Genomic DNA, 26,931 nt, shown 5'->3' with positions numbered 1-26,931 from the left:
AATTTAATCTCATATTTGCTAATGGTTCCCAAATAGAGAATTTGAATTTGAGGACATTACAAAATTGTAGTGCATGACTAATCAATTAAATACACCAAGAAAAGAAGATTTGAAATAGATATTTTTGTTGTTGAAGTGTGCTTCATATATTTAACTCAAAAGAAAAGATATAAGCACGTCAACAATCCAATTGTATACAGAAGTTGGAAAAGAACTGGCATAATTAGCCCTCAATTACTGTAAGACTCGTGTGTTACATATTGGAAAAGCTGATCAACATCCATTAAAAAAATGCTCATTGATTTTCTCCAACGGCTTCGTGTCAGAACATGCATACATTTGCAACTGAAAGCTTCCACTTGTGGGAAAGAAAAGAGAGTGAGGGAGTGTCCGCTGTTGTGAGTGTACATCAAGTTGAAAGGCGTAAGATTCATTGAGCTGCAGGTCTTTGAAAGTGGTAAATGCAGGACTCGACTTTATCACGGACATGTGCCTGGCAAAAAGCTACAAATCACTGTTGCAGCTATGCACTCTGGATCCCAATCGCTTTGATTAAAACTACGGGGGAAATACACTGCGGGTAAGAATTGTACAGAATGGTTACAATTGCGATACTTATTTGAGAGCAAATGTGGAGGGAAGAATCACATTCACAATTATGTTGACGTCACTATGATTTTGTGTCAGCTTAGAGATAGAGAGGCAGCTGATTGAGAGCCACCATCTACCTTTTTTGTTTTTTTATACTGAAGAACAAATTGGACTTGTTGAGGAAGATAAATACTTTTTCATCTAACCTCTACTCCTCAGGCTGTTGTGCCCGAACAAAGTTAAAAATAGCATGGCTATTGATGAGCTGTCAAACGCTCAACATTTAGTAAATGGACACAAATTACACTGCTCAAGGCCAGGGGCAATGTCCCTTCTTGGAGCAAAAAGGCATAACATTGCTCGTACAATAACATAGTTGACAGCTAGATTACGCTTATTTAAATGGAGTAAACTGATATTTGACATGCTAAGTGTTATAAGATGAATGTGCTTGAACTATACGATAATGCATGCAACCTCTTGTAAGTGCTACGTCTGTCATTTTGTGGCCCTTGAATGCATTTCTTTAACAAGCATTAGACGCTTTCTTTTCTGAAAAGGAGACAACACAAAGGCCGAGGATAAAAGCGAGCTAACACCTTCTTGGCTTGTTGTTTGTGGGTACTGTGCCCAATCAAAATAAGTGCTTCATATTGATTCTGCAGTATTTTTCAGCCCCTGCCTTTGATTCCACCCATTACCTCAATGAGGAAGTTGAACCCATTATCAGCATACTTAATGCTGATAACCACCATTTATTTTGTCTTCATTGATAAAGCCTGCTGATACACCAGATTGTTTGCACGCACAATTCATTAGGTACATCTCTATATGATCTAATATAAGGGATGTGTTTGAATATTGTCTTTACAAAGACAGTAGTGATGTGCATCATCTCTCCACAAATGACAATTTGATATGAGGTGCATAATGATTCAAGGACGGTTTGATTCAATTCGGTGCGATTCAGCGAAACGGTACGGCTCCGTTGGAGAGGGTATGATGTGATGGTCATTTTGTTGTCATTTTTACCAGAGGTGGGCACTTCCATCTATGGCAGATACCCACCTGTCGGCGAGTGCTTCCGCAATAAATACACAAACCGAGTACCGACGGAAGCAGGTTTACGTCCATCGAGCCGGTTACTGACCGTCCCTCCCCGTCCGTGTGTTTTTATCTATACATCTCTATAACTTATATGTTGTAGTTAATGCTGTCAGGTGATTACAAATGTAATCGAATTAATTACAGGATTTTTAATTCAGCTAATTAATTTAATTTAATGTCATATTTGATAATGGTCCCCCAAATAAAGAATTTGAATTTGAGGACATTACAAAATTGTAGTGCATGACTAATCAATTAAATACACCAAGAAAAGAAGATTTGAAATAGACATTTTTGTTGTTGACGTGTGCTTCATATATTTAATTCAAAAGAAAAAATTTAAGCACGTCAACAAAACAATTAGGCCAGGCAATTTTTTAAATCCCCAAAAATTCTGACAGCCTTTTCAAAGCTAACTCATCTGTGCAATTATTTATTGTCTGTTCGTTTAAATATGACACATGTATTTATTCATTGACGCATGCATTTGTTATGATTGTAGTATACTTTTAATTTTGAACATAGGTAGTACCTCATCCAAAAGGACTTGGGTTTGGAATTGGAGGGTCTTAACAATCAGGATGCCCTCGAGCGAGATATCCAACCGCCCCAACCTCCTCTCCACTCCACTCTACTCTACTCTCAGCTCAATGATGCCTGCTTGTGTGTTTTGCTTCTCCTATTGCATGCAAGAAAAATATACAGTATAGTCGAAATTAAAATCAACCCTTGAGGGATTCAAACTTGTACAATGATTAGCATTTTAACAGATCTCAGTATGGTGCAGTTGAGCTAAAACTACTGCAAACTAATACCACCCATTTGACATTCATAGCACTCATGTCAGTCAAATGTGAGCATCACTCCATCTGCAATTTTGATGTGTTGCTATTATTGTGATGTTTTATTAAGTGCCCCTAAAGATTTGGCGAATGAGTGCATATTCACAATATTGTACAGTAGTATGTAAAAGTAGGGAAATCACAGACCATCAAAATGTGACACTTTGACGGCCGCGTCATGAGCAAGAATTGCGAGTAGTCTAATCCGTTTTTGATATTTAGTATTAATCCCGTAAATGTTAAAAACTAAACCCAAAGAAGTGTGAGAAGTTGAAAATGAGTACTGTTTTTTTTTTTTTTTTTGACATTGCATCACAGGCTTAACCAGTGGAAAAGCTTCAATACAGTATGTCATATCATGTAATATTGAAGCTCCAAGATTTGGAGCATCTGTCAAACCCCAGTAGCTCAGTGCATTCCCAATACAGAAAAAAAGTGTGACATTTTTTGACATTGTGTAAATTTTACACACCCCATTGAACACTCTCATTCCGTGCAGGATTATTTCTCTGAGGTATTTTGCATATTAATACATCCATAATATCTGGACATAAGTTTAACTGCAATTGGCAGACTGGGAATAGAATATGCTCATTCCAATAGGGTGGAATGCGTACAACATATGCCTTATTGTGTTTTAAGTTTCTATGAAGGATAATAATTGTTTAGGTAGAATACTGAACAGCTACACAGCAAATACACTAAACAAAATAAATGGATAATTGACAATAGCATTGATTCTGCAGAGTTATATTATGACGTATCCTTTGAATTGATATGCAGGCATTTCTTCTGTCAAAAACGCTTCGACTCAAATAAAATATATAATTGCATATGCAAAATAGGCAAGAAACAGCCACACAGCCCCCACCACAAGCGCATTCATATTGTATATATCCTCTGTTTGTTCCACAATCCATTTTCTCTTGCAGCAGGGGAGAAAAAAAAACGCAGTGTGTTTTCTGAATGACAGAGTTATTGTTCGCCAGTAGCTCTCCACTGAACAGTCACCTCGCAGCAGAGTAAAGAGGTGGGCAGAAGGGATTGCCTCCAATGCTGCCCACCCAGGCAATCAACTGTTGGAGGACTTGTGGGAGGTGGAATTAGTCCTTCTTCACTGACTCTGCCCACTGCAGTTTCTATACGCAATACTTGTCCGCCGACTCAGCCAGCCTCCCAAGATGAAATACATCTTTCAACTGACTGACTCCATTCAAATCGTTATGCGCCAAACATAAAGAAGGTGGTCAAAAGTATTAAAATGGTTCTTTAGCATTTAGCGTTTAATCTGCCAAAGCAATTACGGTGTCTATAAAGTGTTGAATTTCAGTGGCTGTGGACATATTTGTGTCACATTCAATGGAGCAAGAGAAGCAATTGTTCATATGTTAATATTAGGTAGCAGTACTAATGTTGCTGGTGCTGTGTGAACTTAAACTATGATCAAATTTTTTACCTTAAACTCGACGTGATGAAGGTTTTTCAGAAGGTTTGAAAAAAAAAAATGCTACTCGAGCAGCGATTCAATGACCCAACTTTCTGGTTTGTTTGTAAAAAAAATAATAATAATCATTTAGTAAATTGACCGAAGTTAGTGATTCAGTCCAATTTTACACCCAGCAATTTTAAGGATGTGGTTTTGAATGTATAATAGTAAGTAATCGCTAGCCCGATAACCCTCTGAATGCTTCAGGTATGCATGTTGTGATGGAAATGCAACCCAGACCAGGATCAACAGTCCAAAAACAGTTGAGATAAAAAATAACGCAATATGGGGCAAAATTGAACCAATCAACTACTTCGGTCAATGACTCTTAACCTGGGTTTGATCCAACCCCAGGGGTTCCGGTGATTTATTTTTATTGAGTCAAGATACACACCAGACTTAAATCATTCGTGATGATACGCCCCGCTTGGCCATCATTGGCTGCAGGTAATTACACCAAAACTACAAAAATTTTGAACTTTGGTCAAACTGACACAAATTAGGTTATTTTTTAATTTTGACCCAAATGTTTTTAAGAGTTTACCTATTTCAAACTGACTGACAGCAATTTGTCTTTTTGTATGTAAATGAATATCAACTTGTTTGTTTTAGATCTATTGTTAATGGAATACTACAGTACATTATGTTTTGGTGAATGTGGCACATGTTGGAGCAACGTGTTCCTAAAACCCTGCACTGTCATCATCACTTCTGTCAAAATTATTATTATTTTTTTTTTTTTCTTGAAGGAATAAAACAAAAAATGCCGCCATAGTGCAACATGTTCTAAACTGTATTATTCTTACATTTGTTTTGGCTTGCTGATCTGAAAACTGGTGAGTCATTGAGTTATTATAGAAGCCTTGAAAAAAAAAAATAACTTGGCATTCATCCACCTAAACTAAATATGGCCCATTTTGTTGGAAATTAATTTGCAAATTAAATTAGAAAGATTTGATTTATATGTTATAGACTTAACCTGAGGCATTGAACAGTTATAAATATAGTCAATAATACATTTTGGCATGTTGTGACAATGAGAGATTCCAGCTAATTATAATTGGCAAGATAAAGCGCTCCCAGAACCGCTTTGAATGTGGGGGAGAATTTAAAGAGGAAATATATTCTCCAAAATAGCATTAATATATACAGTGTTTAAAACAAATACATTAGACAGCCACCCACTGTACGATCGATGGCGCAGCTGCCCTAAGTTAACAGTTGGTCAGTGCTGGCCCGGCCCCGAGCACTAGTTGCAGTCTTGAACAGTTTTGTTTGTTGTACTGGTTCAACGTTATTCTTGATTGATTTCTGTCTAGTGAGACCTCAATTTGGTTATAAAAAGGTGAATTCAGTTTTAAAACGGCAGAATCGCAGCTCCTGAAATTGAAAGAGTGCGTTTTTTTAAGAAATTCACGATGATGGATGCCCCGATCTCATTTTTCTGGCAGGCGGTAGTCTGTGCGTTTTGCACTTTATGCTCTGGACCATATTTGGTGTTTCACATCTCTAAATGGCTAACTGTAACGAATGTTATAGTGAGAACTGTCACGATTTTACTTTTCATGAGTTTTGAATTATTAACTAGGATTGATTATTGATTCCTGTAATGTAAATATTTTAAATCACCATGTTCTATTGAACAGAAATGATAAATGGGGCAAGTTCGCGAAAGGGAGCGAGCGCACACATAAATATGTATTATTTTAGCGTGCATCAATAAGGGGAAAAAACAAGCACTCAGTATTTAGCATTTTAGTCCCAATACTTCACTAATCACGGTTATCACAGTAACCTGTTACAGTCATTTGCTTGTCAGTTCATTTTTATTTCATCTGAATGTGCCGTTTGAATACAATATTCATGTGTCAAAACGATTATTGTGTTCCATTTTTCTAAAGAAGAAAACAAATAAATGGATGTTTATTGTGCTGTACAAAACATTGCTTCCAGCGCCGCATGTGCTCTACTATTTGCATTCTGGGTTAGGCAGTGTCAAGCATAATGAGCTTTCTGAATCTGCATAATGTATACAATTACATGTTACATGGGATTTTCCCAAATCGCACACTAGTGAGAGTAGTTGATCGGCTTATTTTAGACAACTAGCGCTTTAAAAGGTGCTAATAAAGAGGGATCAATTTAAAAATAAGACTAAAACCAGCCTAAGCATTTAATCTGGAGATTCTTGTTTTCTTTAATTTTTTGGACAATACCTCATGCTTTGTGCATTGCTTTTATGTAAGCATAATGATAATAATATTTCATTTGTTGATTTGCACATTATAATGGATTGTCAATGTTTATTTCCTAAGTAAAGGTGATTTGTTAGAGGATGGAGGGTGAATATAGATTGTCTATACACTATCCATGTTCCATCTTCAAAAAAAAAAAAAAAAGATTAGACATATGCTGACCTCTACAGGTAAAATCCTGCCTTGCATTCATGACAGGCATCACTTTCAACTAAAAAGCACATGCCAGGCTCTTATTGAAATAAAAAAAAATAGCCAGCATAATATGAAACTGCAACAGAAATTCCATCCACAGATATTTCACTACAGCACATCTACAGTAGGCCAAATAATGAGAAATGATATCGTCAGAATTGGGGGCATGCAGCCAAAATTGGTGGCAAAGCTTTAAGGAAGCTGCGAGCTAAAGTGAATAACTGGGCTATCATCCTTTAATGACAAACAACAAGAGGCTTGACTGAATTGGGGAAAATAGAGCAATAGAGAGGTGCCTGGTAGGCATCAGCACACAGAGTCGTGATAATACCCTTTAGGACATAAGTGGCAGCAATTGAAGGTAGAACGAGGGTCGGTGGAGAGAAAAGTTATACCGGTGCAACTTGCATTGATTGGCACATGAATCATGGGCAGGTGTCATGCAAAAGGTCCTTTTATGGAGGTCGGATGATGAGATAACGTCTCCATACACCACTGGGTGTCAAACTCATTCTAATGCAAAGGCCACTTTACCCAAATTTGATCTCAAGTGGGCCGGACCAGTATGTCCGTGACACAATAAGTTATAAATAACAATATATCCAAATATTTCCTGTTTTTTTTTTTGTGTGTGTGTGTGTGTGTAAATAATGACAAGCTTATTCTGAAAACAAACAAACAAAAACGGTAATCAGAATTTTCTTAAAAACAATGATTGCAAAATTTCTGCATCAAATCTTGAGTACTGTAACAGCCAAATTTCAGTCATTTAAATAGTCGTTAGTGCGCCGCCAAGTGGACAAAGTTAGCAACAACGTTCATTTTTGTTGGAAAACGGCAGTTTGCATTATGTCCTCGTGGGCCGGATGGGACTTCGTGAGGGGCCGGTTCTGGCACATTTGCGTTAATGTAACCGTTTTGCCTCTACCACTAAATTCTAATTAGTAGCTAATAGTGTGGACCAAGCAGACAAACCAATTGAGATTGGTATGAATTTTAAACTGATCCTGTTTCTCATGTGTTCGTGATTGGGATCGGCAGCACAATGTTCTTATGTAACAGATAAAACTATTTTCCGTCATCTTTGTATTCTTTTCGTCATCCTTGTGACGAAGCACCTGTGACCGTCCGCCACTCCCCGACTGGAGCGCGCAGCCCATTCGAGCGAGCGCTGCTCGCACGCTCTTCGTTTCCGCGGAGACGAGCTTCGTCAAAACTGTTTCCACACAGCCCACACAAATTCCTCCCGTAATTTGACACTTTCACAAACTGCTCACCTGCCGCCTGGACTCATTCATTTTCCCCGTTGTTGGTGCCGGGGGGTGAACCGCAAACGCTCACCTGCATTCTGCGGGGTCGTTGGGCAATAAACACTGGACCAAACCAAAGCACTTCCGGACTCCCATTTAAATAGCGTTTTTGCCGCGCTCGGAGTGTCACATGGCTATGGACTATACCACAAAAGTAGTTTGGTTTATTATTTAATGAGTTTGTTTTTTTTAGAGATTAAGTCATGGATTGTGATTGGAGGACTTTTGTTATGGTTAATATAGGTTGCATATAATATTTATTGACATGCTTTAGTTATTTTTGGTTACTTTTTGGTATTATATCCCATGATTGCCTAGATGGTTTGCCCGGGGGGAGGGGCTAGGGGTATTTAAAGGGATCTAAATTCATTTGCGGGGAGTGCTCAGGTAAGTGGGATGGTGAGTGACTGGCTAGCAGTAACGGAAAAGATTAATGGAACTTGTAAATATTGTTGGGATTGTTTTTGCACTGGACTTTCACTGTAAATATTTTTTTCACATTTTTAATGCTGTGTTGGTGTAAATAAAAACAGGGCCTGCCAATCTTAACAGTTGGAGGCGATAATACAGCATGAGCAATCTCCGGCAAGCAGATGACACAGTGATTCTGGCAGAATGTAAAAATGACCTGGAAAAGACAATGATGATAATAACCAACATGAAAGATAAACCCAAGATTACCATCAGTGGAAAAACGGGGACCAAGAGACATTTATTGTTTACAGAGGTCGGTTGACAACGGAAGACGGGCGATCTGTACTGGAGAGAAATGGTAAGACTTGAGTCAAAAGTATCTTGATTTGTTGTTGCAATTATTATTTTTTTAACTGGCCAAGGTCACTAAATCCAGCGACAGTCCCTCAATTGATAGCAGTGTTTATTGTTCATTCGCGCAATACGAAGCACTGCATTTCCTTCCAACCTTTATTCAGCAAAGACACACATTTCTCAAGGGCACACAACCAAACAAATAATAATAATAATGCTGCCCCTGGTTCAATTAACTGACAAATCTGGGCCTATTTACTTGAACACAAAGCTGACATACTCACAGTAGCCCATGAATTACCATCCAGTGTTATATGAATGGCAACAAGTAGATAGGTTCAATTTTCCTTGTGGAATCATTCGATTGTTCTGCCCATCACTATATGTCACTGGTATAGACACACGATGACATTGACTTGAAGAAACCCATCATAACACATTTGGATCAACATTACACAATGTCCGAAACAGCGGCGAATTGTACATTAATCATGAGCATGGATGTGCCAAAGCATTTGCAACTCCCTCAAATAAATGAAAAGCTGCTTTTTTGATGTGCACAAGTTACCCTGAGCGACTGAGAAAAACAGGTTGTGTATGTGTGTTTGTATTTATATATATATATATATCCATAAAAAAATGTAATACTAATTATTAATATAATATTGGTAGTGAGTCTGTCCCTCTTCTGACACCATGCGCCAATGCAAGACCATTAATCTGCATTCTACCTAACTGCCAGCAGGGAGAGACACTTCCACACAACACATATGTAAAGTGATTGCATTAGTCTATTACTATACTAACGAGCTTGCAATACTGGGCTGCACGTATTTGACACAATAAAATAGCAAGCGCCTCAACAGAGCTCAAAATAAATCCCCCCAAAAAATAAATAAAAGTTTAATAAATAAGTATGCAGTGTTGGTGTTGTTATTATTATTATTCCTTATGTTTACTGTTTACAACCATAATGTTTTTAGGGCAGATCTCTGCTACCAGTAAATGAAACATTTTGTGAGATCTAATACAGTTTTTCGATTGTGTATTGTATATTCTTCGACACTTAAGCTGCTGGACTGCTTTTTATGGCTCCATAGCAAAGGGAGTATTTACGTGCAATTGTATTCTACAAGCCAAACCTGTGTTTTATACATGGACACAAGACTGTAGTGAACAGGAAATTACCAACAGCAGCAGAGCCAAGCGGCGCAAAATGAAAGTACTTAGGTATGCTTGATTGCCAATTGGTTGATGACGATTATCGAATTTCTGTCACAAAAGGAGTGCAATGTTAAGTGGGTGGAAATAATGATAGGTTTCTGTTTAGAGAGTGGAGAGAAGATGCTGAAGGAACTAAAGATTGTGATAGGAAAATAGGATGCTATCAAGATGATCTAGTATATTAAAAACACATAAGAGCACAATTACCTTCAAATTTACATAACGTGTTAAAAAATAAATTTTGAAATTCACTTTTACAGGGTTTTATAGCTTATTTGTGATAGCACCTTGAATGTATTGCTTGTCTGTTGTTCTCTATTCTCTAATTAGAAACAATTGCGATTGCATCATTGGACTATAAATGGCAAACTTAATATGCAGTATTTGCAAGTTGCCTGATAAGGATTGAGGTTAAAGTTGCACCAAAATGACATTTTCATATGTCACATGCAGGGAGATTGTACTTCCCCTTTCCACTGTAGCTACACTAACAAAAACTATCCAAGGTGACCCCCCCAAAAAAAAAAATAGAACAGCAAAATGTTGCTTTCAAAAAGTTTTGTTTTGTTTTTTAAGGCATATATGTTCTAATGCAGCATGCCCTAATGGGCAAAATAAAAATCTTAAGTTTTACTATTGTATGTAAAACATTGGAACTGGCCTAATCTGTTTTTTTTTTTGAGATGTATTTTGCCCAAAAATTGTTGTTCAATTCTGAACTTTATGACTGTCGGAGAGACCTTTATAGAGCACGAATCAAACTCTGCCGCATCATTTTATGTGGCTTACTACATATTTATTGCTAAATGCTATTGCTCTTTTTATTTTGGAATTAAAGCTGTACCAAAATTACAGCTATTCTTCACTTTAACTTATTTTACATGCACTTGTTTAAACCTCATTGGACAACAGTATATAATAGTTTCATGTACTTAAAAATGATGTTTATTGTTTAAAATGTACAGTACATCATGACAATCAAATTTGGGGGAAGTTGTGTAGCCTATACATACAGTAATAACATAATGAGGCGATTTTACTTGTATGTGGTTATCAGTCATAACGGCCCTCTGATGAAAAACATAATTACATATGTGACCTGCTACAAAAATGAGTTTGACACCCTGCCTTAGAGTTTCGTCATATCTTGGCTAACTCATTTGCATACATGACAGGGACGGATATATTAAATGCATAGAGCGCAAGTCCTTCCTGCACCACTCTGACCTCATTAAAATATCCATCCATCCGTTTTCTAACACGCTTGTTCTCGTTATGCTCATGGATGTGCTGCAACCTATCGCATTTGAATTTAGGGGCGGGGCAGGACGGGATATACAACATAAAATGTTTTGGTATTTTGATGATGATATTTCTTGTTGCTTCATTGGATGTTAATCCCCCCCCCCCCCCATCTCTTTTTCTCGCAAGTGTACTCATAATAAATTTCCCCCACATTGTTTTATAAATGTACAAAATAAACTTAAAAAAATAAATAATAAAAATTCCCCATTATTTATAAATGTTGGGAATAAACTTCTAAAACATATAAAAATAAAAGCAAATTAAATAATGACAATGAAAAATAAAATATATGCATATCTGTTTTTAGATGATAAGGAAAAATAGCATACAATTAATGATGGGAACTTGCCCAGTTAATATGGCCACCATGTCTATGTGGCGGCCATATTGGATGGGACTCAGCCAGGCTTCTACAGTGTATCTAATTTTGTCTTCCTTATTCAACATATTTTGAGTGTAGAACGTGGATCACAACTTCTAAAAGTTCCAGTAGCCAACATTCGATTTAAATAGTCTAAACTCAAACTTTTAATTTTTATAGCATAATTAGATTTTATGGTATGCACTTTTAATTACAATTTACAGTATACATTATTTAGCATTTCAACAAAGTGACATCATATATTATGGCTCTGAAAAGTATAAACATTTAATATGAGCCACAAAATAAACAACTTTGTGACGTTGGGATCATCAAGCAAGAAAGGAGAACTTGACAGCCTGCAAAGCAGTGGCTTGTCTTGACAAAGAAAATCGCCTTAAAGAGCTTTTCTCACTGATATTTGGCTGGTGTGCTGTATCGCCGAGACATCTGCTTGTTGGCGAGTTAATTGTTTAGCCCCTGCAGATCTGCCAGTGACCTCAATTGTGCTGTAATCTCCAGTCAAAGAGTGACTACGCTTTCCTCATGTGTAAGTGTGTTTGCATTATCTGCTCTTTATGCGCTGCGCCTTTGCGACTACTAACCACAATATAAATTGAGTGAGGAAAAACTATGCAACTTAACAAGAAAAAGTAAACCAGGTGTGAATGTGCTGAAACGCTTGTTGAATGGCAAAGAAGATTAAAGGCACTTTTTTTTTTATCTTATAGGAAATTGTTTCCATGGTAGAGACTGCAAACGCAGGAAGAAAAAAAAAACAGGGGAACAAAGGAGCTGTAAGTAGGAACACAAGGACAATCAAGAGAGACTAATAATGAGACAAGTGATGCATATAGGCTAAGTGGTGCAGCCGAACCAGGAATTGATAAACATATTGAGGTATGAAACTTGCTAAATTGAATCCTTGTCAAACTGAAGACCCAACAATTAGACAGTAGAAGGAAGTAACAAAGTTGCAAACATATGTATGTATTTTCTACTGCTACCTAGATTTTTTTTTTCAACCTCCGCAGATGACATCACATGAAAACAGGGACGACAGCAACTTGGAGGAACGTGAACCAGAAAGCGACCAATAAAAATATTCCCCATCCATCGCCTTAAGAGAAATATGGTCGGCGAGAATGATTTATGGCTAATGCATTCTGTCTTGTGTCTGCTTAAAAGCCATCAGCATCTGGCATTCAGAAATTCTCTTTTTAAACTGAAAAAACAAAATTCCCAGTTCTCCTACGAGTAAGATGTATTTACTCCATTTTTTATTATTAGCTAATTTTGCATTGTTGCTCTGTTCACAACATTATGAAAGCTATGGGAAACTTTTGTTTTGACAGTATTAAAGTAAAGTTGAATCAGTAATTTGACTTCATCAATTAGGGCTCTATTAAAATATGACTAAGAATTCCATTTTACATTATAATCAATGTGTTTCCCTTCCCTACAAAGGAATCCTGCAATGTTTACTTCTTCAGTGCTCGGGAAAAAAAAAAAAGGTTAAGAGTTGCTTGCCCCTGCACACAATGCTCTGAGCATACAACAATTACTGGTCAAGATGAGCGTTAGCAACCTCCTGGCTCTGTGTGAGGTTTTTTTTTTTTTTTGTCCTTCCCAAGCTCAAGCGTGTCGTCAAGGGGACCTGTTTTGAAGACATGAATGAGAGGTTAGCGATGACAAGTTGCAGAGGATTCTATAAGCTTTAATAAGCTTAGCTTTGTCATGTTTTATTTTGTCACAAATCAAACTGAGAAGCCATTCAAAATAAAATATATTATTAATATTATTCTTATTAGTATTATTAGATTATATTGTATGGCTGGGTTAACAATGAGTAAAAATTGCCTTTTTTTTATTACGGGAATGTGCACTGTAAACACCAACATCAATAAGCAGCACACAATTTCAAATGGGACTGAATTGTTTACAAAATGCGTGCCAGCAGTGATAAATCACAATGTCATATTTCACTGACATTGCCTCCAGCGCTTGTGGATTTGCAAATGACAAAAAGGAAAAGAAAAAAGTATTGTGTGTTCTCATTCTTGACCAGGAAATGAAAAGGAAATAAAGATACAAAGTAAACTCATTTTACCGATCCTGTGGCTGCGGCTTTGTCAGAGAAGCAGTGAAGGTCAAAGGCTCTGGTGGTTATAATAAACCTGCCCCTGAAGGTCCCAGTATGGCAGCTCCAATAACAATACAGCCTGATTTTTTTCACAACTTTAATTTCAGCCATCACCACTGCATTATACTTTGCATCATATCAAAGGTGATGAGCTCTCAAAAACCCAAATAGGCGTTAATTTCATGATTAACCAGATCTGAGCCAGGTTCCTTATATTTGATATATAGTACAGGCAGTAGCCTTTTCATTGAACTTGGCTCTTTTCACCATGAATTCCTTTAGTTTTGCTGGAGAACTAGTTTTGCTAGATAACTAGTTGTGCTCGACTAGACTTTTTCAACTTGGCATTGCTAATCATGCAGGTAGGACACTGACTACCATCTTTCAACTCTATATTTATAAAGTACCGCTGTTTTCTTAAAATGGAACTCAAGGGCAGCAGATACAATGAAAACAGCAGAAGCCCCAGAATTGAACCCTGTGGAACACCATACGTTCCGTTACACATATCAAGTCATATCGCTCATATTCGTTCAACCGCTTTTTTTTTTTTGCTCGACATAGTTAGTATGAAGGGATTACAATAATAAAGATATATCACGACGTAAGAGCCACTGGAAAATAGAAACATTTAATCTCCTCACACAAAAAAAATATATTTGCAAATAGGAGTCTGTATCTTTTTTCCTACTGTAATTTATCTATATTGTATATGCAGGGATATATAGAGTCCATAACTCCTCTGTGTGTTCTTCATCTTGCCATTAATTAGATTTTTTCTTATGTTGAGTCGAATCAACGTGCATTTATATCATTGCAACTCATAAACAAGAGGGAGCGGTCAGTAGTGGCAATTGTTATTAACCCCATAACCAGAGCAGTCAATCATGTGAAAAGTACTGTTTTGCTTACGGCATGTTCGAAGAAGGTAGTGCAGAAAATCTGGACAGTTTTTTCCCCTCTGAGGTTAAACCATCACATTCAGAATAATTAGTAGGCCTCAAAACACATGACATGCTTTTAAAACCATTTTTACAGAATGCACATCAAATTTTGTTGTATACTAAAACCGATTAAGAACTGCAGTGTATTACCCAACCTTTTTAAAGATTTAAAGCTGAAACGCAGTTAAAGACACAAAAAGGATTGGTATTCTGCTTTTGCCCTTGAGTGAGCGAAAGGGAGAGATTGTCAGTGTGCGTTCAAGAGAGAGCAAGAGTGACAGGGAGATAATCTCTTTTGTATTTTTGATCCCTAAATGTGGTGGTTGTGTCCCCTTATCCTGGCTACTTAGTTGTGCAGTGGGTAAGTGATGCCATGCACTTAGGCTGTGAAAAGCAGGTCAATCTGACCACTGAGAGGAAACCACATGTGCATTACATGGATAGCCTTGGGATTATTTCTCACAAAATGTCTTAATTCCTCTGTTCACTAATGATCCAGGGAAAATGCCCTCTAATCTCCATTCCATTAATTAAAAAGAGCATGAGCCCGTGGAAAACCTCGCCATCTGCTGCGGTTTCACTGCTGCAGACAGATTGTGTTTTCACTTTTCAGCCAGGGTAACTGGGTTTTTTGGAGCAAATGGGTCGAGTGTGCATTGAGTAGACGGTAAACAGATAAAACTGCTCTGTTTTAAGTGATAATACTCTCAGATGTTTTGGAATGTTCTAAATCTTCTCCTTCCGCATTATCTCCAAAACGGAATGAGTTCCAATGGATGCTGTATTAAAAATATTGTTTTTAATTGTGTTTTCTAGCACTATCACTTATATAGCAACAAAACTTAAAATTAGGGGTGTCAAAATGAGTGTGTTAATTTTGAGGAAATTTAAAGTTCCTTTGATGCCGCTAATTTTTTTTAATGCACTGTTAATGACCGGCCCTTACTTGGAAAGCCTATACTGGGGGAATTCCAGTCGCAACGTAGCAGACACGTCCACGTCAAAATTTAGCAGTAATATATATATATCAAAATTTATAGAAACATGGTCTACGTATATAGAATTTTTTAACCTAATTCTGGTTACTTAATTCTGTCTGTTAGCGAGAGCCACTACATCGTGATAACTTACATTGATGTTTCTGCATTTGGCAATTTATTATTATATTATATTATTAGTATGGGATTTTTTTTAATGGGCTTTAGGTGAACTGATGAATACACACACGCTCGCACGCACACACACACACGCACATACACATACTCACCCACATACAAAAAAAAAAAAATATATATATATATATATATATATATATATATATATTATATATATATGTGTGTGTATATATGTATATATATTTTTAAAAAAAATTATTATTTTTTTTTAATTTATTTGTTTTTTTTTTTAAAAAGGAGAGCAATGATGATGTCAAATCGAATGAACAATACTGAGCTCTCCTGAAAAAGAAAAAAAAATTTTTTAGCAGTAATACATTTAATAATAATGCATATATTTATTTGGTTGTGGAGACTGGGGTCAAGTTGTGTTTTACTTTTTTCTTTTATGTGCAGAATTTCTCAAATTACTTCATGTTAAAGATTAGATAGCTCTAATATGAAAATAAAAATGCACTGAGCTGTCACCAATGTCTTACAAATGCATTTATGTCATGTAGTGGCAGAAAAATGACCTCAATACTAATCAATATAATTCTTTTTTTTACAGTACATCGTTTTAATTTTAAATAAATGTTATAAATTATTATGAAATGTATCAATGACTAAAAGATGCAAGCATATTAGTTTAACATTGTTGTTGTTTTTTGCGCTTTTACATTAACAAGAGGATGAACACTTTTTATTATACATTTAGAAAAGATATAAAATGTGTGAAAAATTGTGTGTCACTATTGAAGTCATGTGATTAATATACGATTAAAAATTTTGATCGCCTGTTACCCCTAGTTAAAATATCAGTAACACCAATCAGAATAATACTGTTCTACTAGCACAATAATCAACATCTCCCTCCTCCTTTCTTCATGTTTTCCTTTTTCCCCATCTAAGAAACTCAGGACGCTAATTAGTGAACCACCAGGCTTCCCATTCTATCTCCCTTTGTTACTCATTGTAAATTTTCATGTTTCTTCAGCGGGTTGCAACTGTAAACACAAATTGCTTGTGCGTTTTTACATACATGGCCAATGAATATGATTCATACTTTTTTGTTTTCATTAATATCTCTCTGAGCATTATTTTCTTTCTGAATGCAGAATGTCTCAAAAGATTCAGATGGCGCATGAGGTCTGATGAATGCCCTCAAATTATTTTCACTTGAAGCCTTCTCAAGAGGCTTTTCCTTTTTGAAATGTCTACACTTCAAACAGACACAATCAAAGAACTGCATCAAGTCTTTGTAGGACAATTTTCATGTGCCTGTGTTCTTAAAAAAGTAATGACAAGGCTGTATAAACACGATCCAAGCCTTCTTTTTCCTCTGATGTGATGAATGTGAAACGAATGAATGAAAGCCATCCATTCATTATTTATATAATATTGTATTGTTCGTTTCAATATCTTGCACTATTGTTAAAGTTATGTGTCCGTATTTACAGGGACATCACATTTTTTCCCCCATCTCATAGTGAGAATTATTACATTTAGAATAATGTGTAAATGCACTTCAAACCTTGGGACTCTGACATGAATTGGATTGGGCCAGTAGGCAGTAAAGATTATCCAAGCAGATGTCGTTTTGCCTTCAATTGAAACAGTAGGGCCAATGATACGAGGGCGTGCACGCGCACACGCACATACTAATCTGTGATAGCCCTCTTGTGAGCCCCCCCATCCCTCCCACCCCCTCCCCTTTTCTTTCTCCTTTCTCTCAGGCAGACAGGAGCTGCATCAGTCCCACCAATGTCAAGTTTTGTATTGTTTGCCCTCCAAACTGCATTGTGCGCAATTTGGCCTCTATAGCAGTGTCAAGTTTTGATGGGAGTTGAGAGACAGCCTCCAAATGGACACACAAGGGGCGAAGAGACGAAAGGTGTGCGTAAAATGCTCCACAGTTTGTGCTTTTGCGTTGATTGTCTGCTTCTTGGACTCGGCATGTGGACAGATCCGTTACTCCATCCCGGAGGAGCTGGAACATGGCGCCTTTGTGGGAAACATAGCAGAGGACTTGGGTTTGGATTTGGATAAACTCTCAGCGCGAAGGTTCCGCATCGTTTCCGGTACCAGGAGGCAGTACGTGGAGGTAAATTTGGAAAACGGAGTTTTATTTGTAAACGAGAGGTTGGATCGCGAAGAATTGTGCGAGCAGAGTTTGGCGTGTTCTTTCCATTTGCAAGTGGTCATCGAAAACCCTCTGGAGCTGTACAGAGTTGAGGTAGAAATTCTGGACGTGAATGACAACTCCCCGAGCTTCCCCTGGACCGAATTTAATCTGGACATTTCGGAATCTGCAGCACCGGGGTCCCGCTTCCCACTTGAGAGCGCGCAAGATTTGGACGTGGGTTCCAATTCGTTGCGCACTTATTTGCTAAGCGTCAACGAGCATTTCACTTTGGATATCCAGACAAGAAGTGACGGCAGTAAATTCGCCGAACTCGTGCTGCAAAACCCGTTGGACCGGGAGCAGCAGAGCGCGCACCAGATGGTTCTGACAGCGGTGGATGGAGGTTCTCCAGAGAGGTCCGGAACTGCGCAAATTGACATCACTGTTTTAGATGCCAACGACAACGCGCCGGTGTTCGACCAATCTTTCTATCGAGTAAGACTGGCGGAAAACACACCAAAGGGCGCAGTTGTCATCAAACTAAACGCGTCCGACTTGGACGAGGGCACCAACGCGGACATCACTTATTCATTCAGCGGGCACGCGCCCATCAAAGTGCGCCAGCTTTTCCTGGTCGACGCGCGCACGGGGGAAATCAAAGTGAAGGGGGTGATCGATTATGAAAAAGCAAGGATGCATGAAATTTACATCCAGGCAAAGGACAAAGGTCCTTCCGCTGTCGCGGTCCACTGCAAGGTGCTGGTGAACGTCTTGGATCGAAATGACAACCTCCCAGAGGTCATTCTGACGTCCGTGTCCACACCTGTGCACGAGGACGCGCCCCCGGGCACTGTCATTGCTGTCATTAGCGTGACGGACAAGGACTCGGGGGAAAACGGCAACGTCGACTGTGAGATCCCAAATCTGATCCCCTTCCAGCTCCACTCCTCTTTTAAAAACTACTACACGTTGGTGACAAGTGATTTTTTGGACAGGGAAACAGTGGCAGAGTATAATATTACACTCACCGCAAGAGATATGGGTTCCCCACCTTTATTTACAAGGAAAACGATTGTTGTCCAAGTGTCTGATGTGAATGATAATGCACCTCTATTCAAACAACCTGCTTATAGTGTTTACTTGACTGAGAATAATGCACCAGGGGCTTCCATCTGCTCCGTGACAGCAGAGGACCCGGACTATGGCCAAAATGCTTACATCTCATATTCCATAATAGAAGTGGACATTCAAGAGATGCCTGCCTCCACATATGTCTCCATAAATTCAGATAATGGCAATATTTACGCCCTTAGGTCATTTGACCACGAACAGTTAAAAAACTTTCAAATCACAGTGCAAGTTCAAGATGCCGGATTCCCGCCGTTAAGCAGCAACGTTACCGTGACGATATTTATTTTAGATCAAAATGACAATGCGCCTGTCATTGTGTCGCCGCTTCCTCGAAATGGGACGCCCCCGATTGAAGCGGTGCCGAGATCTGTGGATGCCGGCTACCTGATCGCCAAAATACGAGCGGTGGATGCCGACGCGGGTCAGAACTCGCGCCTTTTCTACCAAATGCTCCAAGCAACTGACCCGAGCTTGTTCAGTGTGGCTTTATACACGGGGGAAATTAGGACAATACGACAGTTAGTAGAGAAAGACCCCACGAGGCACAGATTGGTCATTCTGGTGAAGGACAACGGCCAACTCCCCCTCTCGGCCACAGTTTCCATCATCCTGTCAGTGGTTGACAGCCTGCCAGAATCTCAGCCCGATTCGGGTGACCTGTCACTGAGCCCCCGTCACAGCTCCAACTTTAGCCTCTACTTAATCGTGTCTCTAGGCGCTATCTCCTTAACATTTCTAGTGGCTATCATCGTCATTGTTACTGTGAGGAGGCTGAAGGACAGCGTATCCAACAAAGAGTCCAACTTCCCCTCCACCAACATCTGCTGCTGCTGCTGCTGTCGCTCGGTTTCACCCAGCAGCGCTGACATCTTCAAAAAGTCCAATTTGAGCATCAGGATGTCAACAGACTCAGCGGGATGCGCCGAGGCAAGCGGCAATGGCGCGCTGCCACAAGCTTACTGCTACAAAATGTGTCTGACGCCAGAATCCTCCAAAAGCGACTTCATGTTCCTCAAGCCCTGCAGCCCGGTGTTGTCTGTTCGACAGAATAATGCCAAGAGCACAGACTACCTGACGTCTGGTTGGAGCGCGCTGGACCGTAATGAGCTGGCCAACAACACAAGTTCGACCCAAAAAGAGGTAACAACTACTGCGCACAAAATACACTCACTTCATCCAGTGACACAGAATACAAGACATTTTCGATACTGCTTATCTTGTTCGGAGTTATGGTAATGGCTAGTCACTGCATGGTCACCAGTCAATCATGGTAGAGTGTGTTGAGTGGGAATTCCAAAGTCACCTATTTTCCAACGCCATAGTAGAAGTGTCTCTAATAAGTCCCTGTCAAGTTGATCTTTTTTTTTTCTTTGGAGAGCTCAGTATTGTTCATTCGGTAATTTTACCGATTTAACATATCATCATCATTGCTCTTTTTTTATTTTTTATTTTTATTTTTTTTGTATGTGGGTGAGAATCTGTATGTGCGTGTGTGCGTGCGAGTGTGTGTGTATTCATTAGTTCACCTAAAACCTATTAAAAAATTCCATACCGTTCACCTAAACCGAACACTTCCAGCCAGAGTCGTGAGGCCGTCAGGAGACCCGAGGAAGGACCAAAGAAAAGAAGTTGATCATTATCTCTTTGACTGCCAAAAACGTTAAATAACGTTTCGTAAAATCCTATGGAGGAGTGCCAAAGACGTTAAAAGACGTTTTTTTTTTTTTTCAAAACAGGTGAAACTAAGCATTTTCTATTGTTGATTACTCAAAAACGGAATAAGGTAGAAACAAACTTTTTTTTTTCTGATGAAAGATGAGAGTCCAATCTTGTTTTGGCAGTATGTGTGTTTCCATAGTCCAAACACATAATTTTCTATGGACCTTGAAAGATCAGTCAAAATGCTTAAAATCGACTGGCACCCACGGCATCCCTTTTCTGAAAACGTCTGGCAGTCAAAGAGTTAACTCTATGTGATTAGACTGTGTTGATTGAATTTATAAATATAAGTAAGTTAAATATATATCCCGTATTTTTTCACTTAAGAGACAGTGTGTAGAACTATTTGCCACCTAGGGGTGAACTAAGAGAATGCAATGACCTAAGTTGCATGAATTTTGACGCAAGCGCACCGCGGTGACCAGAGAGACCACACTTTGCAAATCTAACACGTTCGCTAAGTTTGTCTCCCTCGGGTAGCCGTAGCAGAAAGATGGTGGCGAAACATGTTAGGCTTCTGTAAGGTGTGGCGTGACCAATTTAATATAATTAGTAGTTACTGGACCTACGATTATAGGTTTAAAAAAAAAAAAAGTATGTTGATGTGATACACAATATTTTTTTTGCATCTTATTGAAACTAAGAGTGGGATTTTAAAATGAATGAACATTAAAAAAATATATATGCAGCCATACTAATGTATACACGACATTCTGATTAATATTTTGTTTGTGGAATATGAATTAAGCAGCAACTGTGATGTCATTTTCAGTTGACAGCAAATGGCAAAATGTTTTTTTTCTTGATCAATACTTTATTAGTATTTTTTTTTTTGTAAACATTGTAAACAGTGAAATATATGGTGACAACAAAAAATAATTAACACAAAACAGACCTTACAACATATAAACACCTGCCCCCAATCCAAACCCAACAACTGGACCGTAAAAATTCAAATAATGTAGCAAAATGTGTTTTTAAAGTTATTAATTGTACATGTAACATAATGACGTTATCACGAAATAATTATGGACAAAATGTTGTCTTTTTATTTGTAAAAATGGTTAAATGAGTCAAGTATGACTTCAAGGCCTTCAAAGTGCTTTTATGTGACATAACATTCTCCTACTGATGGCGCAGCATCGGGTCCAAATGGGGGTTCCGTATCTTACTCAAAAACACTTCTATTTAGTCAGAAGGGTGTGGGATTGAACCCTCTTGGTTGGAAGATAAGCACTCTACCAGTGAGCCATGCTGCTCCCGGAATGATCATTTTTGGGTTGAGTTCCGCTTTAAAAGTGCATGAAATTAATGGCAATTTTCAATTATTCAAAAAAAAAAAATTTTTTTTTTTTTAAATAAGGCTGGATATTGGCCTGATTCCGTCAAAGTTTTGTGCACTTGATGATAAGCTTAAAGATGCATAAACGTTTATGGTCCTGGCAGACATTGAATCTCTTACCTTGAAGCTCATCAACGTGTCCTCTGTATGGAATACTTAGTATTGGTGCTTATCTTGGGGAACTGGATTTAGAAAGCGCGGGGGGGGGGGGGGGGGGGTCTACATGGTGAGGCGACAAAATTACAGTATGACTCAGAGTTTAACAACGATATGGCTGAAGTAGGGGAAAAAAAAAAACCTAATTGTTGTTGGATCTGCGCATACCTCATATACAGCACTGTGTATAATGAACTTCCATGTGTGTGTGTGTAAATGTCATCAGCGGGATGCATCACATTGTTGAATTGTCGCTGATTAGCTGCTAACTGCTAAATTTGCAACAACATTCATTATTCATTCCATTAGTCATTCCATGCACCCCAAGTAGTGCGATACTTCACACTGAATCAATTTGTCCCTCATTACCTCATGATGATCTCGTTAGGGTTTGTTTTTTTCCTGACTCCTCAGGCGTGTACGGCAAATTATAAACCTGGAAAAAGTTTTGGCCTTTTTTTTTCTCCTTCAACTCAATTCTAGAGCAGATTGCTATCAAATTGTAATTTACATATTTGTAGTTGGGCATGCAGCCACGGAATTAACTTTTTTTATGATTTAGAAGTTCCCAATATCATAAACGGAGTTAGTAATAGGTAATACGACCCACATAAGCTATTGAATGTCAATGTAAACAAAGGAGAAAAAGGCACACCAGTCAAGCAGAAAACGCATTCGCTCTACATGAGCAAGTTATTGATTTGCATTTGGTATGTTTCGTCCATGCAGCTTAAGTATTCTAGCAAGGACTGGACTTGGACCAAGAATCAACGGAATTCGGCATACAAGAGGTGAATAGGGCATTAGAAAATCAAAAAATACACATGCCAGCATGTATACATTTACACTGAACTTGCATTTTTAACTCTTCAGGTACAGTTCTGGAAACATGGAAGGCACACTATCACGTCCACAGTACGACGCTGATGAGTATTTCTGCTCTGTGGCACCACAGTATTGGACCTGGGGAAACCATATGAGGGGTGAGTGTCAATTCTTAAAGTGGAAGTCAATAATAACTCATTCACTGCCATTGACGGGTAAAGACGTCAAAAAATCATTTTAACTATTTCTATTAGTTTCACATTTTTTCCCACTTTTGTTAACAAGAGTATGAAAACCTATAAAAAATATATATATTGTACATTTAGAACATGTATAACATTTTTGATTAATCGTGAGTTAACTATTGAAGTCATGCGATTAATTACAATTAAAAAAATTTAATCGTTTGACGCCCCTAATTTTTAATAATCTTTTTGAATTAGGGGCATCAGGCGATTAAAAATTTTAATTGTAATTAATGACATGACTTCACTAGTTAACTCATGATTAATGACAACTTTTATCTGTTCTAAAGCCACAATTAAAAAAAAGGTTTTCATACTCATTTTTTACGTCTATAGCCGTCAATGGCAGTGAATGAGTTAATAATAAATTAATTAATTAATTAAATTTAATAGATATTTCTTGACAGTAATATGCTATATGTGACCTCACTAGTCTAAACATGACATTCTGATTAATATTACATTTGTGAAATATGAGCTATGAAGCAAAATCCAGCTGTTTTCATCCATCTCGGGCAACGACCAATCACAGCTCACCCGTTTTCTGAAGCTGCTCTGTGATTGGTTGTTATCTGAGACCTGAGCAACTGTTATGTCATCTTCAGTCGACAGCAAGTGGCAAAATGGCCGCCCCCCTGAGATGGGGAAAAAAAAAAGGCTGGATTTTGACTGCCAAAAACGTTAAATAACGTTTAGTAAAATCCTATGGAGGAGTGCCAAAGACGTTAAAAGACGTTTGTTTCAAAACAGAGGTGAAACTAACCATTTTCTATTGTTGATTACTGAAAAATGGAATAAGGTAGAAACAAACTTTTTTTTTCTAATGAAAGATGAGAGTCCAATCTTTCATTTGGTAGTATGTGTGTTTCCATAGTCCAAACACAAAATTTTCTGTGGACCTTGAAAGATCAGTCAAAATGCTTAAATCGGCTGGCACTGGCGACATCCCGTTTCTGAAAACGTCTGGCAGTCAAAGAGTTAACTAGCGCAATATTAACCAGAATGGCATATTTAGACTTGTGAGGCTGCATAGAACATATTATTGTCACAAAAAAAAAAAGAAGTACGGTTGACTTCCCTTTTAAGTCAGTTCCCTCCCATAAGTGTATATTTGGGCAAACACTCACTACCCATTTTTTCCAGAATGCAAGATGTCTCTTCAAGACGAAACCACTCCCAACTTCGCTTGGACCGCAAAGTACGCACAGCCCCAGACTGAGGCACCAGAATACCAGCACAATGTGTATATTCCCTCTGAGGCGGCAGACTACCAGCACAACGTTTACATTCCCGGCACCACATCTGGATACAGCACACTCAAGCTTGCGCCTCGAGGTGACCTGGATGTCTACAACACCTTTTCAACTTTTGGCAAGAAAAAGAAATTAATTTCTAGATATGAACAGCCGTATGACAAAGATGATGGGCTCATAAGCGCTGGTATTTTTAAATAAGACTCCAAGCATTCTGTTCACACTGTGTATGATGTACAGGATGAGATATTCGTAATTAAATTATTGAGAACTTTGTACAGAGCTTCAAAAAGCAATTAGTGGAAAATAGGCTTATATTCGGGGTTACTTCAAAATGTGTTGTTTTCCCAATTAGTGTCCAAAACCTACAAACCCCAAATTCATTGATATTTTTGGTAAAATACAGTATATTACTTCCTCTTTTCATATGATTTCCTACTCATTTCTCATGACACATTTATCAACTAAGTCATCCATTAGTAACTGTTGATTCCCGTGGTAGAAAGATTGTTTCTAAATAGTTTTGACTGTTTTTTTTTTTTGTTTTTTTTATCTTATGGAACTAATGATACATTTCAGATGGACAACACAGCTTTTAGACATGCTAGATTAAATGTGATGGTTATATGATACAATACATGATTTCTTAAATATGTTATCAAATCCAGATTGTAATGTGATCTGTACTTATCCACAATTCATCATTATTCTAGTACATGTTCATACATGGTAGAAATATTCACTTTCTAAGTATGTATAGCATATATATTGTATAATAAAATTCACGTTAAACCTGTTAAAAATGTTTTTATGAAGTGTTGTTTTTTTTATGTTGTTTTCTTTAAATAGACACATCAATTGAGAAGAGTGCAGTGTGTTTTACAGGAAAGCATGACAGCATGAATAGTGTGATCAAATGTAAACTTGAATAATGCAGAGAACGGTAAATAATATGTGTCAAGGGCTTGTTAAATTTAAAGCTGCCTAAAATTGATAACGTTATGTGATCAAACCTTCATAGTGTGCATGTAACAGCAAAATGCATATTGGTATAGTTTCATATCCTATTTATCCTTAAGTTGCTGAAATCCCCTCAGCGTTTAAAGACAACTGGAATAATATCCAAACAAATGCTGAATGCCAACATGTATCCTGCCAAACCTTACAGAGAAAACAGGCAATATTAAAAAAAATTAATGTATCACAACCAGTGCCAAAACACCCTGGCTTCACAGGTAAGCAGAACACATGCCCTATTTTGGGGCCAGGGGACATATATGCTAAATAATGGATAAATCTAGTTTTGCTTCATTATTTTTTTAATTGAGTTCCAACTGGGTGAGCATGCATCATTTCGCCACTAGAGGGTAGTCCTCCATCACAGATGTTGTACCTCTGTTAAACCAAAGCGGATTTTGAATAGAATAGAAATTAATAGAACATGTATTCGTAGCTTTGTTTTCGCACCAACATACCAGGGCAAATTCATTGTTTGTGTTGGCAATACATGTTATTGTGATTCTATTATTTTCAATACACTCTATATCTTCACGGGCTTCTCTGTGTGATGTGGTGTGGTTCTAATAATCATTATTATTAGTGTCAGAAAGGCTAGAGTTTTGTGGAGGACCCAAATGCAGGGAGTAAAAGCAGCCAGGCAAGGATGCAAAAAAAGAGTAAAGGGGATTTAATTAAGAAAAAGGCAAACAAGGTACTTGGCGAAAATAACAAAGTCAACAATAGCCAAAAACAAACAGGAACACTGCGAAGCAAGGACATGATGACGACAGGACATGGCATGGGTGTGACAGCGACAATGACACCACAAGGACTGACCAAAACCAGGGAACTAAACGCACACACACTAACGAGACAACGAGACACACCTGGGGCAAGACACAAGTGGCTGAGGGCACGGATTGGTTGACACCGGGATGACAAGCACAGGAGGACATGATAAAACTTGACGAGACATCGACAAAGGGAGACACACTAGGAAAACATGACCAATAAAACAAACCGAAACACAGACCATGACAATTAGCAACAAGCACAATGCATACATTGTTAATTATTATTATTGTACTTTCATGTGATTCAAAACTGAGCAAGACTATTTGATTTCATACAGCGTATTGATCTCATTGAAATGTGCAGCAGTACCTAATGCAGTTCCATATTATTCTGTCTGCTATTGATGAGAGAGGAGTGGATGAAGCACATGAGGACAATTGCTCCTTGGGGACTATAGGACTCTAGGACATAAAACGTGGTACTCAGTGTGTATGTGATTTTGGTTGAGGACGACGTAATACAGGATGGTCCTGTATTTTTTTAAATGCATCACTAGGTGGCGGTAAATTACAGACAAATGGAGGCACATGCCCCAGAACCCCTCACAAACCATTCCAGTCACTCATGCATACGCACACAATGGCAAGAAATAATGG

The 26,931-nt window shown here is 38.0% G+C and overlaps 2 protein-coding genes and 1 long non-coding RNA gene across 6 annotated transcripts in view; 2 read left to right on the top strand and 1 right to left on the bottom strand.

Moving 5' to 3' along the window:
- The window catches only part of pcdh1a (protocadherin 1a), a 167,935-nt gene extending 160,063 nt beyond the window's left edge, over positions 1-7,872 (bottom strand). For 3 of the 4 annotated variants that reach the window (XM_077546083.1, XM_077546087.1, XM_077546088.1), the window contains exon 1: positions 7,754-7,872. The gene's annotated coding sequence lies outside the window, so the exon portion shown is untranslated. Of the gene's footprint in view, positions 1-2,230; positions 2,332-7,753 lie in introns of those variants that run through there. The other variant, XM_077546084.1, reaches the window with a different exon arrangement.
- Positions 1-12,472, top strand: part of LOC144035954 (uncharacterized) — a 34,727-nt gene extending 22,255 nt beyond the window's left edge. Inside the window, exon 3 of the long non-coding RNA XR_013288544.1 lies at positions 12,176-12,472. This is a non-coding gene — a long non-coding RNA (uncharacterized LOC144035954). The remainder of the gene's footprint in view (positions 1-12,175) is intronic.
- Positions 12,473-15,996: 3,524 nt separating this feature from the next.
- Positions 15,997-25,278, top strand: LOC144035952 (protocadherin-10-like). Its single transcript, XM_077546089.1, has 4 exons — positions 15,997-20,081; positions 22,888-22,949; positions 23,032-23,141; positions 24,372-25,278. Exons 1-4 carry the CDS (start codon positions 17,550-17,552, stop codon positions 24,680-24,682), a joined length of 3,015 nt encoding a protein of 1,004 aa, XP_077402215.1. The 5' UTR covers positions 15,997-17,549; the 3' UTR covers positions 24,683-25,278.
- Positions 25,279-26,931: the final 1,653 nt, after the last annotated feature.

The sequence above is a fragment of the Vanacampus margaritifer genome, chromosome 16, assembly GCF_051991255.1.
Source record: "Vanacampus margaritifer isolate UIUO_Vmar chromosome 16, RoL_Vmar_1.0, whole genome shotgun sequence".
In the NCBI taxonomy this organism is placed as follows: Eukaryota; Metazoa; Chordata; class Actinopteri; order Syngnathiformes; family Syngnathidae; genus Vanacampus; species Vanacampus margaritifer.
Note: the sequence above shows the minus strand (reverse complement) of the source record. Positions and strands in the feature narration are given on the sequence as shown.

Coding starts and splice junctions, on each gene's coding strand:
- LOC144035952 (XM_077546089.1), top strand. CDS start 17,550: ATGGACACACAAGGGGCGAAGAGACGAAAGGTGTGCGTAAAATGCTCC. Junction 20,082..22,887: donor CAAGTTCGACCCAAAAAGAG/GTAACAACTACT, acceptor TCGTCCATGCAG/CTTAAGTATTCTAGCAAGGA. Junction 22,950..23,031: donor CGGAATTCGGCATACAAGAG/GTGAATAGGGCA, acceptor TTAACTCTTCAG/GTACAGTTCTGGAAACATGG.